Here is a 17,798-nt window from a genome sequence, read left to right as displayed (position 1 = left end):
GTTTTAAAGCACTGTTGCATCCCAATGGCCATCTGCCTCTGTGATGCTATTTGTAAAAGTGACAAATAATGGCTTAAATTTAGGTGTTATATTCGAAAGAAACTTTTTTTTTTCTAATCTATTCACATGAAAAGATTTTTATAAATATACTCAACCTATTTTTACTCAGCCTATATTACCCACAGAAATATCTTGAAAGGCGGTAGGGAAACGTGGTGGTTTGAGGACCACATTTTGAGAACCAATTTCTGGTAGATGTCCATGAGATAACAGGATATTATTATTAATAAGCACATCTAAAGACAGGACTGCTGGAACCAGACCTTTGAGGAAATGACAATAATGTTTATAGGTTATATAAAGCAGGCAATTACCTGCAGGACTAGTTGCTGCCATGCAGTCGCTAATGGCTGACCGTTGCCAATGTTGCACATACTCATTCGTTCAGAGGGCACGTTGGCTCGTTCAAGTTGGAGTGAAACATTGCGGCGTTCCTCTTCTAGAGCGCGGGTCAGCCGCTCAAAACGAGCTTCTTGTTCTTTCACAGAGGCCAGAATACTGGCAGCAGACCTTATGTCATAGTCATCCATAGCTGCTGTGAAAGATGTCTCCCTGGTAACTGACAGGTAAATAAGGAGGTTAATGCATAGGACGAAAGGTCAGAGGTTAAAGACACAGCACTACATGAATAGTGTCAGAAGGGTGTAATCAAGCTAAAACAATGAGAATTCTATCTAGTAGTCAACACAGATATGCTAGCTTTGTTAGCACAGATATGCTGAACCAAGTTAGAATCAACATCCTCTACACTAGTGCTTTATAATATGTGGGCTGAAGCCCAAGGAGGTCATGATCTGGGCACCAAAATGCGCAATGGGCTATTTGTAAAGATAAAAATGAGTATGTGATGTGGGAAGGGGTAATATGGGCCATGTGATATGAGAAGGGATGAGGGTAAATAATATATTTAAAGACTACATGAACTCCAGGCTGTAACACGTAACTAAATATACCAGAGTAGTGAACATTTATCTTTACATTCACATGTCCCTGCTATTTTAAATATAAATAGCTACTTGTCAGTTGATTCCAATTTCATTCTGTGTTTAATCATCCCAGTGAGCATACACTTGTTAAGGTATGCAGTGTGGAGGTATGGTATGAGGTGTGGAGGTAAGGTATGCAATGGAGGCTTTCCTTCACAACACCTCTAAATGCTAACACTGACATCATCTGAAAACACTTTATGATATGCAATGTTGGGGACACCTTTTTCCTGTAATGCCAGGTGCGAACAACTACACTAGGCCAGCCTCCTATGATGTATGTTCATAGGACTGTAAGCAGATTATCACAAGAATCAAGCAATTTGTATCATATAAAAGGCTATGTCTTATCAGCCTCCAATAGGATGTGAAATAAAAAAGTAAATAAATAAATAAAACCTCCAGATGTAAATGTTAGTAGTGCAGAGATATCACAAACGCAATATCTCTTTAAGAAAAGAGCTCTTGGGGAAATATGAAGCCTTTTAGGAGCAAATAAGCTTCTATTTGACATAAAATTTTCGTGCATATTCTAAAATCATTTTCATTGTGCAAATAACAATGTAAAGTGAAAGAACATAAAGATAATAGGTTTTGGAACAACGCTGTCCTATTCTTTGCAGAGCTCATCAATCTGATGACACTAGTGTAAGCTCTCAATCTTTGCAATAAAACAGGAGTACAACAGAGCCTGTGATCCTCAAACTTGAACAAACCAGAAATATGCCTAAAATAAATATGTGCTGGCGTTCTACGTTTATACATTCAAATAGAAAATAAAAATGGGATTATGTGAATAAAGAAGCGAAGAGTGCTACAAAAAATTCCACAAAATAAGATTGTATCTTGGTATTTGCATGCATGGTATTCCGATGGTATTTGCAAGGCGGTACGCACGCACCCAGAAGTATTGCTGATGAATGGAGTCCATAAAAAAGAACTAACTACCTTTTCACTGGAACAAGCAGTACAGGATTTGTTGGATTTTCCACAGGAATTAAAACTATTCAGAAAAAAATTCAGTCTAGAACATGCAATAACAAGTCCACTATGATATTATGATATGAATGGGTCAATAGTAACACAACACAGGCAAATAAATAAATATAGTCTACGTTTCTAGGATGAGTAATACCATCTCTAGGGGTAAGTTCATATTAACACAAAAGGATGCATAATAGAAAATATAATATGCTTGATTATTGTACTGTATAGGGGTTATTGTGAGGACAGCATGCGAACAATTTCAAGAACAAAGGAAACGACAGATGTATTTTGAAGTTGACATGGCTTGTAAATGAAAGAAACAAACCTCACGGACACAACTGGAAAGAACCGGAGTGATATTGCACGACACAGGCGGTAGACACAGCATAAATAGTATTTGACAAGTGAGACATGTAAAAGCAGAAAAGAAAAAAGCAATACACACCTAGCGGAATATTAGGATCTTTTAGAGATGCTCAGACATCACCCAATAGGACTAGTAAGGTCTATAGAAAGTACAGCAGCAGCCTGAAGCAGAATCAGCTATAACAGAGAAAGGAAGGACAAGAAAGGTTAGTCACAAAAATTACAGCACCGGTCTCTGATGTCAGGACTAACTCGTGTAAAGCTAGTAGGATCTGTGATTCGCTTGAAAGCTCAGAAAAGTGACAACTATCTATCTACCTACCTATCTACCTATCTCTCATATTAGATTTAGTGAGCTCTAGATTAGTAGCTGTTGATAGGTTTAATAAGTAATAAGCAATATAAATCGAGTAATGTAGATACAAAATAATATTTTAAAATAATAACATATTGTGGTGTTTTGTAATAGCTAGTTTTATTTGATAAACATAATTAGAGAATAACATTCTATAAAACATATCCCAATGTATCACTGCAATTCTTTCTCTCTCTCACTAACTTTCTTTGTTCAAACTACTATAACTACAAGAAAAGTGTTTGTGAGAATTATTGAATAATAACAGTTTTTAGCAAATTCTATTCAACTTTACAATTCTCATTGTAAACAGAGTCACCACTCAATATGAAATGTTGTTGCTCTACAAACCCAGAATCTATATATAAACATAGCAACTATGGATAAACATTGATTCAGGGACAAAATACTAAAAATGCAGCTATCAGCAGGAGAATTGAATTGGTTTCAATAGTGACTGCTACACTTTGAGAATTTTGTCACAAACATGCTTTTTATACAAAGTTTCAGAATGTTAGTAAACATTGCTGCCAAGATACTTCCGGGTGGCAGAATGAGCGCAGCTTCCACTGACCTGAAGAGCCTCCTGCAATGGGGGGACTGGGGATACGCTGAACATTTCTACTTACAGAGCTTTTTTTCCTGGTGGGATGGAAGTCATGGAACTATGTGCAGAGCACTGCACATCTGTAAAGCAGTTTGCAGAGCAGTGATACATTAAATAACAGAACGCAGGTTACTGCAGAACTGTGCCATTTACCATGGCTGTTTGCTGTGTGCACAGCTAATTCTCGAGTAAACACTGTGGGATTTTGGGGGTTTGTGAGAGGAAATGTGGTTTGGTAGTTGCTGGCATGTATATTAGGCCTGATTTACTGAACAGCAGCCTGAGGTTTGAGAGTTAAATGTCCCAGGGAGAGATGTTAGGTTTGCAAGATGCATTACTGGTACTCTGCAAACCACGGTATGGGTCCCTGGGGCGGAGCACTTGGAGAGCAGGGTGGGCCAGTGCTCCAATAGCACCAGCTGCTAAGTAGCAGTCGAACCAGAACTTTTATTTTGCTTAGTAGTATCACTTATGTCTAATTGCACCTCACCTGTATCTGATCAATTAGCTAGCAGGCTTTTAAAAAGAAGGGATCAGCATGCTGCAGAGTGAGGAGGAAAAGCCAGAGGAATGGTGTCTTGAAGTTATACTTTTTGTAAATTGGCAAGTGGGAAAGCCACCCAATTCCAGATAGGGATTTGCTGTGTATAGTAAGTGCTCAAGCAAAAGCAAGGAATTTTGTTTTGTTTATTTTTCACTTTTGAAACACCTGTGTATATATATTTCACCAAATAAATCTGAAAACAGAGCTGGATGTGTCCTGGACTTTCATTACCCTAGAAGGCTGTGGTTACAAGATCTGTGACAAAACCCTACCTGTAAAAGAGGTTGTGTGTTACAGGGTTAAAAACGTTTTACAGCTACATCTAAACAGTACGCTTTAGCACTTTATTAACCTTTACAGCACCATTGATCTGTCTTTTTCAGATAACTATACCCAGGCATTAACCCTTAACCAGGCCATGCATTTGTAATAAATGTATATTATTTTGGTGTAAAGGTCCCACATAATTGGAACATGGATGTACAACTCAGATTTTCAATTCCTTGTAATATATTAATAAGACATCCTTATGCACAGTGAGAGCCATAATCCAGAACAGTATTAAGGCTGCCTCAGCATGATAAGGACAGCCTAGAGTTCTCTGGGTATGATGGGCACAGTCCACAACAGCTGGAATGTTAAAGGATACCCACCACTGTTACAGTAACACTATCAACCTCTAGCATTCCATGAACAACAGCACAATTCCATTAGATTCCAGTCAAAGGCAGGTCCTGCACACTTCTGTTATTATAAACAAAACTCCATCCACGCACACCTACAGCAAGGCATGCACACAGGCAGCACAGTGCTGTGCAAACCAATGCTAGCCCCAGCCTGCATGCATAATGCAAAACGATTTATAGTTTAATTCTCCCTCCCTGCTTCTTACCTTGCCAGGGAGGGGGAGATCGCATGGTGGAGGGAGCAAGCCGCGGTACATTTAATCGGAGAACGCTTTGGCTTTTGCCACCCGGGAATTCTTCTATTATTGTTGTGACATCATGGTGAAAGCTTGTATACATTAACACTCATTTGTGATACTGTTACTTTTCAGTAAGCAAAGGCTTGTGAAAAATAGTTTTCACCATTAGTAAAACATCTAATTTATCATATGTGTTCATTTAGTTAAAGGGACACCATAGCCACCAAAACAACTTTAGCTTAATGAAGCCGTTTTGGTGTATGGATCATGCCTCTGAATTCTCAATGCTCAATTCTGTCATTTAGGAGTTAAATCACCTTTGTTTATATTTATGTAGCTCTAGCCATACCTCCCCTGGCTGTGACTGAATAGAAACTAAACAGAATTTGCAATACAGGAAGTGTTAACATTAGATCTCACTTTACAGGAAGTGTATAGGGAGGTTGTGTAAGTCATGTGCAGGGATGTGTGACTAGGGCTGTATAAACAGTGATTCAACTCCTAGGTGGCAAAAAAATAAAATAAAAAAAATAAATAACAGTGAGACTGCAGAGGCATGATCTATACACCAAAACTGATTTTTAGAATGACAAGCGTTTGGGAGAACCTCCCAATTTAAAGGCTAAAGCACTTCTGAACAAAAACAGTGCATAATTCAAAGTTGAGTTGTGATACATGGTATAAAGTGACATGAGTGCAGATAAGACACAGGTCTGATAGAAAATAGACACCATTACAGAGAGTCATAAATATCTTGTGTAAGGCTCACAGATGGGGAGAGAGAGATAAAAAAAAACAAGCAAACAGTGCTAAAAGAGAGAGAGTAAAAAATTAATTACACAGATTAAGAATGCATGAATTCACATCCAAGAGTCCAGAATACGCATTAAGGCCTATATATAACATACACACATACATATGTACACGTGTAATAAATATAGTACATATAAACATACATAGATACATAAAAAAGGTATTACAAGATTCAGATTTAATCTGTTATATAGTGCTTGGTGTTGTGGGAAGGGGTTTATCTGGCCTATAGCAACCCCCCTCTTAAATACCTCTGGGTAGTCTGCTGTCGTTCAGCACCCCATCATCCACTCCCTATAATAATTATTTCACTAGGTGGGCCCTTTTTGTTCAGGCCTTCACGTTCGTTGGTTTCGGCACACCACAACGGACTTGTCTTACTGGCATGGGTCAACCTTATCACCTGCTTTTGGATTTGTTCCACAACCACACACATATTTTATTGTAAAGCGCTGCAGAATAAGCTGGCGCTATATGAATACCAATAATAATAATATATATACACCCTGTCGCAAATCATTATGCAAATTCTATTTAAGTGTCACAAAGATTAAATATTTTGTTTTTCAGTTTAACTCATGGATGGCATTGTGTCTCAGGGCTCTTTTGATCACTGAAAACAATCTCGGACACCTGTGATAATTAGATTGCCAGGTGAGCCCAATTTAAGGAAAACCTACTAAAGGAGGGTGTTCCACATTATTAAGCAGAGCACCATTTTCATGCAATATGCGGAAGAAAAATGATCTCTCTGCTGCCAAAAAGAGTGAAATAGTTCAATGCCTTGGACAAGGTATTAAAACATTAGATATTTCACGAAAACGTAAGCGTGATCATCGCACTATTAAGAGATTTGTGGCTGATTCAGAGCACAGACGGGTTCGTGCAGATAAAGGCACATTGAGGAAGATTTCTGCCAGATCCATGCATCGGATCAAGATAGCAGCTGCTAAAATACCATTACATAGCAGCAAACAGATATTTGAAGCTGCTGGTGCCTCCGGAGTCCCACAGACATCAATGTGTAGAGTCCTCCAGAGTCTTGCAACTGTGCATAAACCTTCTATTTGGCCACCACTAACCAATGCTCACAAGCAGAAACGGCTTCATTGGGCAGAAAAATACATAAAGACTCATTTTGAAACAGCCCTGTTCACTGATTAGTGCAACCCTAGGTGGTCCAGATGGATGGAGTAGTGGATGGTTGGTGAACAGCCACCCTGTTCCAACAAGGCTGCGACGTCAGCCAGGTGGTGGAGTCATGTTTTTGTCCGGAATCGTGGGAAGAGAGCTGGTCGGCCCATTTAGGGTCCCCGAAGGTGTAAAGATGACCTCTGCAAAGTATGTGGAGTTTCTGACTGACCACTTTCTTCCCTGGTACAGAAGGAAGAACTATGCTTTCCGTAATAAAATCATCTTCATGCATGACAATGCACCATCTCATGCTGCAAAGAATACCTCTGCATCAATGGCTGCTATGGGGATAAAAGGAGAGGAAGTCATGGTGTGGCCTCCATCCTCCCCTGACCTCAATCCTATTGAGAACCTTTGGAGCATCCTCAAGCAAAAGATCTATGAAGGTGGGAGGCAGTTTACATCCAAACAGCAGTTCTGGGAGGCTATTCTGACATCTTGCAAACAAATTCAAGCAGAAACTGTCCAAAAACTCACAAGTTCAATGGATGCAAGACTTGTGAAGCTGCTATCAAATAAGGGGTCCTATGTTAAAATGTAACGTGACCTGTTAAAATGTTTAAAGAGTTAAAATGTTGTTATAAGTTTGATTTCAGTAAAGATGCTGCAAACACAACAAACGACAATTGTCAGTTCTTTACAACCTATAAAGTGTTTTGAAACTTACTGTGCGTAATAATTTGGAACAGTGCATTGTAAGTTTTTTATGTTTAAAAAAAATACTGTTATCATTAGAAGGTTTGTTCAATAAAATTTAAATTGTACTCTTACTAGTTGATAACATGAGAATTATGCTGACTGTTATTTACATCAATTATTTAGATAAATAAGAAAAATATAATTTGCATAATAATTTGGAACAGGGTGTATATATATATACACACACTCTCACGCACTCATACACATTTCATTTTAAAAAAATCAAAAAAAGCTACAACATTTGATGACAGTTGTCCTTTAATATATATATTTTTATGAGAATTAATGCATACATTCTCTTGGATATTATGTTTAATTAGTATTGCACTGGTTTGCACACAGGGAACGCCACTATAGGTAAGGTGGTAGTGATTATGATTTGTTTATTTATATCCTGTTCTCCTCACCTTTCTTCCTCAGCTGCCAAGTCCCCATATTATTTATTTATTTATAAAATATTTTACCAGTAAAGATACATTGAGATTTCTCTCGTTTCCAAGTATGTCCTGGGTCCACAAAACATTGCATTGATACAATAGGGTACAATAAAATACAAACACAATATTAATACACAATATATACAAAATTTAACATAGAACAGGTAGGAAATATAAAATCAACCATGACAGGTGCATTCTGTTTTGAGATATGTAGAGAGGGATCTCTTAAAGGACTTTATGCCTGGGAAAGATTTGATAGTGTGAGGGAGGTTGTTAAATAATTGAGGTGCTCTGTAGTAAAAGAAGGATCAGGCTGCTTTCTTTTTGTATTGAGGTAGACTAAATAAAGTGCTGGTAATGGATCGGAGGTTATAGGAGGTGGAACCAGCCTGGGAGAGCATTCTGCTCAGGTAGGGTGGGAGCTTCCCAGAAAAGCTCTTAAACACAAGGCTGGAAAGATGAAGGGTGCGTTTTGATTCCAGTGAGAGCCAGTTTAGTTATTTTAGCATGTCACAGTGTGGATTCCAGCGAGAGCCAGTTTAGTTCTTTTAGCATGTCACAATGGTGGGTCCTGTAATTACATTGTAGCACAAAGCGGCAGAACGAGTTATGCAATGCATTGACTTTATAAAGGTGGGTTTGCGATGCAGGTGCATATACTACACCATAATCAATTATTGGCATCAGCATTTGCTGTACAATCTTTTTCTTTACTGTAGGGCTTAGGCAGGATTTGTTTCTGTATAGGGCACCTAGTTTTGGATAAAGTTTAGATGCAAGTTTTTCTATGTGGAGGCCAAAGATAAATTGGGTTCTAACAACATACCCAGGTATTTGAAAGACTGGACTGCGGTCAGTGTGCAATTTGATTTTGTTTTGATGGATAGATGAAAATTGTGTAATTTACCATATTAATATGTGATTTCTTTAGTTTAGTTTTGGCTGTAATTAATATGCTGTTTATTGTTCCAAATTTCTTGTTGCCGATTATGTTTTTCTGTTATATAAAATATAAGTTGCAAAAAAATAAACACAAAAAAAAACATGTTTTTCATAATATGCAGACAGAGGGATGACTCTCAGTTTAACTCTAAGATACCACCAGAGCAACATTGGTTGCATGCATCAGGCTAATATTTTCCAATACAAAACATGATACAAAGGACACATTGTAGTTTACAGTTACAGTTCCCAACTAGCTAAACCAGAGGCAAAATAATTGTTAGATTAAAGAGTTACTCCAACTAAAACCAGTGTTCATAAGACCACTGCCTTTGATTGTATAACCCCTTCTTTGCAAGTCTGCCCCGACACCAAAATTCCCGTGCTGGAGCAGGAGGGATAGCAGGAAGGATGAACTGGGGAGAGGACATGATGGGCATGGGGGTATGCCACCAGTGACTTGCTGGTGCCAGCATGCTGCAGACTGTTGCAGATGTGCACTTATATGGACAGAAACACCTGTATTGTCCTTGTACAGTGAAATCACATTTAATGATTAATTCAGCTGTGAATTTTTTGTAAAAAAGCTCTGAACAAGGGTCTTAAGTCAGGGATCTCCTACAGGATATGGAACAGTTGAGAAGTATGCCCGTGCATGCAGTGATACCTTGTAATCTTGCAATAATATTACACTCAAGACCCCACCACCAACTTACAACGGGAGCACCAGGTATCTGGAAACACTATAGGTGAGATTCATCAAAGCGTCTGTTCTAATATGTAAAAAGAGATTGAGGAAATAAGGTACTGTGGTTGCACTGGTTTCCAAGGTGACAACTACAGTGAGGGAAAAAAAGTATTTGATCCCCTGCTGATTTTGAACGTTTGCCCACTGACAAAGAAATGATCAGTCTATAATTTTAATGGTAGGTGTATTTTAAGAGTGAGAGACAGAATAACAAAAAAAATAATAAACAAAAAAAACGCATGTCAAAAAAAGTTATAAATAGATTTCCATGTCAATGTGTGAAATAAGTATTTGACCCCTTCAACTTAGTACTTGGTGGCAAAACCCTTGTTGGCAATCACAAAAGTCAGACGTTTCTCGTAGTTTACCACCAGGTTTGCACACATCTCAGGAGGGAGTTTGCCCCACTCCTCTTTCCAGATCCTTTCCAGGTCAGTAAGGTTTCGAGGCTGACGTTTGGTAACCCGAACCTTCAGCTCCCTCCACAGCATTTCTATGGGATTAAGGTCTGGAGGCTGCCTAGGCCACCCCAGGACCTTAATGTGCTTCTTCTTGAGCCACTCCTTTGTTGCCTTGGCTGTGTGTTTTGGGTCATTGTCTTGCTGGAATACCCATCCACGACCCATTTTCAATGCCCTGGCTGAAGGAAGGAGGTTCTTACCCAAGATTTGATGGTACATGGCCCCGTCCATCTTCCCTTTGATGCGGTGCAGTTGTCCTGTCCCCTTTGCAGAAAACACCCCCAAAGCATAATGTTTCCACCTCCATGTTTGACTGTGGGAATGGTGTTCTTGGGGTCATAGGCAGCATATCTCCTCCTACAAACATGGCAAGTTGAGTTGATGCCAAAGAGCTTGATTTTGGTTTCATCTGACCACAACACTTTCACCCAGTTCTCCTCTGAATCATTCAGATGTTAATTGGCAAACTTCAGACGGGCCTGTACATGTGCTTTCTTGAGGGCGCTGCAAGATTTCAGTCCTTCACGGCGTAGTGTGTTACCAATTGTTTTCTTGGTGACTATGGTCCCAGCTGCCTTGAGATCGTTAACAAGATCCTCCCGTATAGTACTGGGCTGATTCCTCACCGTTCTCGGGATCATTGAAACTCCACAAGGTGAGATCTTGCATGGAGCACCAGACTGACGGAGACTGACAGTTATTTTGTGTTTCTTCCATTTACTAATAATCGCACCAACTGTTGTCCCCTTCTCACCAAGCGGCTTGGAGATGGTCTTGTAGCCCATTCCAGCCTTGTGTAGGTCTACAATCTTGTCCCTGATATCCTTGGACAGCTCTTTGGTCTTGGCTATGGTAGAGTGTTTGGAATCTAATTGATTGATTGCTTCTGTGGACAGGTGTATTTTATACAGGTAACGAGCTGAGATTAGGAGCACTCTCTTTAAGAGAGTGCTCCTAATCTCAGCTCGTTACCTGTATAAAAAACACCTAGGAGACAGAAATTTTGCTGATTGATAGGGGATCAAATACTTATTTCACTCATTGACATGAAAATCAATTTATAACTTTTTTGACATGTGTTTTTCTGGATTTGTTTTTGTTATGCTGTCTCTCACTGTTAAAATACACCTACCATTACAATTATAGACTGATCATTTCTTTGTCAGTGGACAAACATTCACAATCAGCAGGGCATCAAATACTTTTCCCCCTCTCTGATCTTTAGACAACTTTTGTTTTAGAATAGAACACTTTGATAAATCTCCTCAATGTCAGGATCACTGCTTTGCCCATTTCAGACCACACAACCAGTTTCAGACCCCTCTGTCTACTTCAGAGACCTATCATATCCATATGCCCCTTTCAAGCCACTCTACATCTTAACCCTCATATAGCCCACTCAACTTCAAAACACACCATCGTAACATTATAGCAAAAATAGTGTAACATGACCCATGCAAGAACCTCCCTCAAAAACACTCTTTATTCACACATTCCTGTAAGCCAAGGGAGCAAATGACAGGCACTCCATTCTAAACCCTCATTAACTAATTTTTATATTGAGCAACAAGTACCAACAACGGAGATTACCAGTTACTCTTCCCTAAAATATGTACCTGTTTCAAACAGTCAGTACAATAAGAACAATCAAAGTGCCTTTTTGTGGTTTCTATGCTCTGTTTTTTACTAATGCATTTGAAGAATGTTAATACATTCCCCCATACAACAATGATAAGGAACAAATAGATAATTTCTTTTGTGGTGTTTCTGCACTAAGTACTTAAGACTTAAAATGTAAATTTCCACATGCTGAAAACAAGCATTTGCAACTGAAATACTATTTTGTTCCCTGTCAAAATATTAAAGCTTTTATACGCATACACTGATCAGCCACAACATGAAAACCACCTGCCTAAAACAGTACGTGGCCTGGGAAACAGACCCAATTTAACTGACCTGGGGGATGGGGAGAGGGGGGTGGGGAGATGACTGGGGAGGGATACGGACCACACATGACTCCCTCAACATACCTGGAGCTATGAGTTTCTGGGAGATACCTTCTTCCCTACCCAACTATGCAAATAATGGCTAAATGTTTCCCTACCCTGGTGACACGTCACCGACACATCAACTTGCAACATCGATTCTATCTCTGTACCACTGTTACAAACTTCAGGCTAGATAGAGGGCCCATTATACAACTGTTAATCACAAACATGTTACTGTTGAAATACTGTTGCAAATCTACTTATTGTAAGCCTTTTCAAACACAACTGTTGAAAACACAAATAAAGATTGTCTAAAAAAACAAAACACCTGCCTAATATTGTGCAGGTTCCCCTCGTTCTGTCAAAACAGCTCTCATGTATTGAGGCATGGGCTTCACAAGTACTCTGAATGTGTCCTGTAGTATCTGGCATGAAGACATTAGCAGCAGACCCTTCAAGTTCTGCAAGTTGTTAGGTGGGGCATCCATGGATCGGATTTGTTGTTCTGTAGAATTTGGAGGCCGGGGCGACACCTTAAAATCTGGCATGTTCCTCAAACCATTCCTGAACAATTTTTACAGTGTGGCAGGGTGCGTTATCCTGCTGAAAGAGGCCACTGCCGTCATGGAACACCACTGCCAGTGGCGTATTTAGCCCAAGGGAAACTAGGCATTTGCCTTGGGCGGCACTAACAAGGGGGTGACAAAAATTGCCGCCACCAAACACTCACTTTGGTGTCCCAGGTGGTCTCCCTGTCATGGGGGCAGGCCTGCTGGCAACCTTAATGGACCTCCACCCTGTACGGCTGTATTATCATCCGAGGCGGCGAGGGAGCTGTCATGTCCCTGCTCTGCTCACTCGTGCGCCGTTTGCTGATGCCGCAGGAGCCGGAATATGACATCATATTCCGGCTCCTGGCTTCAGTAGACGGACCGCGAGGGAGCAGAGCAGGGACATGACAGCTCCCTCGCCGCCTCCGATGTTAATACAGCTGCCCGCCTCACAGCAGCCCCACCTCACAGCAGCCCCACTGGACCCCCAACGACAGGTAGGAAGGCTGGGGATTTTTTTTTATTATTATAATAATAATTAGTGAGTGTGTGAGTGTGTCTGTGTGACTGAGTGTGTGTGTATGAGTGGATCTGTCAGTGTGTGTGAGTGTGTATATGAGTTTCTGTCTGTGAGTATATGTGTGTGCATATGAGTGTCTGAGTGTGTGTATGAGTGTGCATATGAGTGTCTGAGTGTGTCTGTGTGTGTGTGTTTGAGTGTCTGTTTGTCATTGAATCTGTGTTTGACTATCAGTGTGTCTGTCAGTGTGCATGTGTGTGTCTGTCAATGACTGAGTGTGTGTCAGATCAGTGAGTCAGTGTCTGTCAGTAACGTCTGTGGGTTTGTCATTGAGTGTGTGTGACTGTCAGTGCATATCTGACAGTCTGTGTCTGTTGTGGAATGTGTGTGTGTCAAATCAATGAGTCTGTGTCTGTCAGTGACATTTGTGTGTTTGTCATTGAGGGTGTGTGTGTATTTGCCAGTGTGTGTCGGTTAGTGAATGTGTGTATGCCTGTCAGAGTGTCTGCTTAAAGGGACACTATAGACACCCAGACCACTTCAGCTCATTGAGTGGTCTGGATGCAGTGTCCCACTCCCCTTTAACCCTGAAAGTTTAATTATTGCAGTTTCTCAGAAACTGCAATAATTACCTTGAGGGGTTAACTCCTTCCTGGTGGTTAGGCAACCAAAAGTCGCCTAACTGATGCTGGACGTCCTCACTCTGTGTATGAGGACATCCAGCGTCTGCTAAATCCCCATAGGAAAGAATTGATACAATGCTTTCCAATGGGGAAGCGTAATGCAAGTTCAGAGTAGGATCCTGACCCAGCGCTGAGGGACATCGGCGCTGGATTCAGGTAAGTGACTGAAGGAGTTTTAACCTTCAGTGCTGAGTATGGGGGGGAGAGCAAGAGGGAGGGGGCCACTATAGGGACCTATAGTGCCAGAAAAACTTTCCTGGCACTATGGTATCGCTTTAAAAGGGTGGAGTCTATAGAGGAAGGGATGAGTTCTTAATCAGGAAGAGGTGTGGCCTTGTAACCAGGAACTTCCACTGGCAATTTTACTGTTCCAGTCCTCCAAGAAATCCCAGGTGGGGATCATACCACCAACGCTTATCTATTGAGCAGTACCTCTGCTCTATCTTTGTGAGTATTATTTTATCTTATCATGCGTTGCTTTAATCAAGCTATAAAAGGTAAAGCTGAAGGTCCTGGGTAGTGATGTACCGAACTGTTCGCCGGCGAATAGTTCCCGGCGAACATAGTGTGCTCGCGTTCGCCACGGTGGGCGAACACATGCGCGGTTTGATCCGCCCCCTATTCGTCATCATTGAGTAAACTTTGACCCTGTGCCTCACGGTCAGCAGACACATTCCAGCAAATTAGCAGCAGACCCTCCCTTCCAGACCCTCTCACCTCCTGTACAGCATCCATTTTAGATTCATTCTGAAGCTGCATTCTTAGATAGAGGAGGGAAAGTGTAGCTGCTGTTCATTTGATAGGGAAATTGATAGCTAGGCTAAGGGTATTCAGTGTCCACTACAGTCCTGAAGGACTCGTCTGATCTCTGCTGTAAGGACAGCACCCCAAAAAGCCCTTTTTAGGGCTAGAACATGTGTTTTTTTTTTTTCTGTGTAATGTAATTGCAGTTGCCTGCCTGCCAGCTTCTGTGTCAGGCTCACAGTGGATACTGTGCCCACTTGCCCAGTGCCACCACTCATATTTGGTGTCACAATAGCTTGCATTTAAAAACAAAAAAAAATGTTTTCACTGTAATAGATTGAATAGCAGTTAGTTGTCTGCAAGCGTCTGGGTGTCAGGCCTTCAGCGTGTACTCTGCCAACCTCTGCCACTCATATCTGGTGTCACAATAGCGTGCCTTTAAAAAGACAAAAAGTTTTTCACTATAAGCTAATAGCAGTCAGTGTCCTTCAAGCGGGTGTCAGGCCTTCAGCGTGTACTCTGCCAACCTCTGCAAGTGCACATTGCCACTCATATCTGGTGTCACTATAGCGTGCATTTAAAACCAAAAACTTTTTTCACTGTTATAGATTGAATAGCAGTTACTTGTCTTCAAGCGGGTGTCAGGCCTACAGCGTGTACTCTGCCAACCATATCTGGTCTCACAGTAGCTTGCACGCATAGTACCACTAATCCCCAAAAAAAATGACAGGCAGAGGCAGGCCACCCCGCAGGGGCCGTCGTGGTCGTGGTGCTGTGATTCCCTTTTGCCCTAGAATAATGCCCAATTTTCAGAGGCCACGTACCCTGAACTTGAAAAGTTCTGAGGACATAGTTGACTGGCTAACACAGGACACCCAATCTTCTACAGCTTCCGCTCGGAACCTTGACGCACCATACTCCTCCAGCTTAGCTTCGGGCACCTCTCAAGATACCACTCACCCGCCTGCCGCCTGCCGCCTCCACCAACACTAGCACCACAGCCGCTTCACTTTATCTGTCAGAGGAGTTATTTACACATCCGTTTAAAGAAATGAGTGATGCACAACCATTATTGCCAGAGGATGTAGATAACAGGGATATGTCTCAGTCAGGCAGCATTACACACATGGACGTACGGTGTGATGATGATGATGTTGTACCCGCTGCTGCTTCCTTTGCTGAGTTGTCAGATACAAGTGAAGCGGTTGATGATGACGATGCGTCCATGGATGTCACGTGGGTGCCCGCTCGGCAAGAAGAAGAACAGGGCGAAAGTTCAGATGGGGAGAAGCAGGGGGAGGTCGTCGCAAGGAGCTAGTGGCACAGGCAGACAGCATGCATCGGCACCCGGGGTCAGCCCGACAGCACGCCAATCAACGCATGCTGTGTCCACCACCAGAATGCCGTCATTGCAGAGCTCAGCAGTGTGGCATTTTTTTTGTGTGTCTGCCTCTGACAACAGCGATGCCATTTGCAACCTGTGCCAAAAGAAACTGAGTCGTGGGAAGTCCAACACCCACCTAGGTACAACTGCTTTGCTTAGGCACATGATCGCACATCACAAACGCCTATGGGATAAACACATGAGTACAAACAGCACACAAACTCAAAGCCGCCATCCTCCTCCTGGTCCAGCATCTTCAGCCACGTCAACCCCTGCTGTCCTCCTTGCCCCTCTCAACCATCCGCCACTCCGTCTCTCACCTTGAGCAGTTCCCGCTCATTTGCCCACAGTCAGGTGTCTGTCCAGGACATGTTTGAGCGTAAGAAGCAAATGTCAGAAAGTCACCCCCTTGCCCAGCGTCTGACAGCTGGCTTATCTGAACTATTAGCCCGCCAGCTTTTACCATACAAGCTGGTGGAGTCTGAGGCGTTCAAAAAATGTGTGGCTATTGGGATACCGCAGTGGAAGGTACCCGGCCCAAATGTCTTTGCACAAAAGGCAATCCCCAACCTGTACTCGATTGTGCAAAAGGAAGTCATGGCATGTCTGGCACTCAGTGTTGGGGCAAGGGTCCATCTGACCACTGATACCTGGTCTGCAAAGCATGGTCAGGGCAGGTATATCACCTACACTGCGCATTGGGTAAACCTGCTGACGGGTGCCAAGCATGGAATGCGTGGCTCTGCAGAGGAGTTGGTGACACCGCCACGAATTGCCGCCACGAATTGCAGGCAGGCCTGCTGCCACCTCCTCTACTCCTCCTACTCCATCCTCTTCCATAACCTCCTCGGCTGAGTCCTCTTCTGCTGCTGCGTCTTGCTCCACATCAACGGCACCCCCCCCAGCTCCCCAGGTACCCGGCATCCAACCTTGTGCAAATGGGGTGAAAGTCATCCTTCTCCTCCCACGACCATGCCGGCAAGGACAGGACGCTTTAAAGACGTGTTGTTGATGGAGGACATGCAGAGCTTTTTAAGTCCTACGCATCGCCACAGCCCTAGTTAATAGTAATAAACCTGTCCAGATCTCCAACAAAGGGTTGTGAAGACACCACACAGAGTATTAAAGAGGAATAATTTGACCAAGGCATGGAGAGAGAGGCAGCAAGAAATAATGATGAGAGTGGTATCTGAAAGGTGTCTGGAAAAAATTGAGAGAATGAGGAACTGAAATGGATGAAGGTGGGGAAAGATTGGGGAAAGATTGACAATTAGAGTAAAATGAGCGGAGAGTGAAAACATGAACTTAAATAGCCAGGAATGAAAGGGAGAACTCAAATGGAAAGATGTAGGGCAGTGATCTCAAACACTGGCTCCCAGATGTTGATGGTTTCCAACTCTTAGAATTCCTTGAAATGCGATAGATGGCCAGAGAATCATAGGAGCTGCAATTCTTCTTCAGGTCAGTATCTGATTTGGCTGATATAGAGTTTAATTGAAAAACACTTCACTTGAGAGAGAAAATAGAATTCAAGAATGATATATAAAATTAAGAAGTAAATGTGAAATAGAAAGGGGCAGAAAAATAATCTATAATGGGGGAGGGGTTGTAATCTATTTTTGTAGTAGGTATTAACATTTCTGTTTGCAGTCCTGTGAACAGACAGTACTTTAAAGATAGAAAGTTTACAAGTCTGGGAGAAATTAGAACACTGTACGACCCAAACATCGAATTATCATACCTAAAAAACATGCCTCGTCTTTCAACAAAGAAGATGATTGTTAAGATTATTTCATTAATA

The 17,798-nt window shown here is 41.7% G+C and overlaps 1 protein-coding gene across 7 annotated transcripts in view; it reads right to left on the bottom strand.

The window, feature by feature from the left end:
* Positions 1 to 17,798, bottom strand: part of ARVCF (ARVCF delta catenin family member) — a 736,316-nt gene that overhangs the window by 249,651 nt on the left and 468,867 nt on the right. For 6 of the 7 annotated variants that reach the window (XM_063454427.1, XM_063454432.1, XM_063454430.1 and 3 more), the window contains 2 exons: positions 2,479 to 2,576; positions 375 to 619 (listed from right to left, as the gene is read on the bottom strand). The exons of the other annotated variant lie outside the window; for it this stretch is intronic. In XM_063454427.1, the coding sequence (XP_063310497.1) occupies positions 375 to 590 (216 nt within the window). In that variant the 5' untranslated portion in view covers positions 591 to 619; positions 2,479 to 2,576. The remainder of the gene's footprint in view (positions 1 to 374; positions 620 to 2,478; positions 2,577 to 17,798) is intronic. 7 annotated transcript variants of the gene reach the window in all.

This window comes from Pelobates fuscus, chromosome 5 (genome assembly GCF_036172605.1).
Source record: "Pelobates fuscus isolate aPelFus1 chromosome 5, aPelFus1.pri, whole genome shotgun sequence".
Lineage (NCBI taxonomy): Eukaryota > Metazoa > Chordata > Amphibia > Anura > Pelobatidae > Pelobates > Pelobates fuscus.
This window is presented reverse-complemented; position numbering and strand designations above follow the sequence as displayed.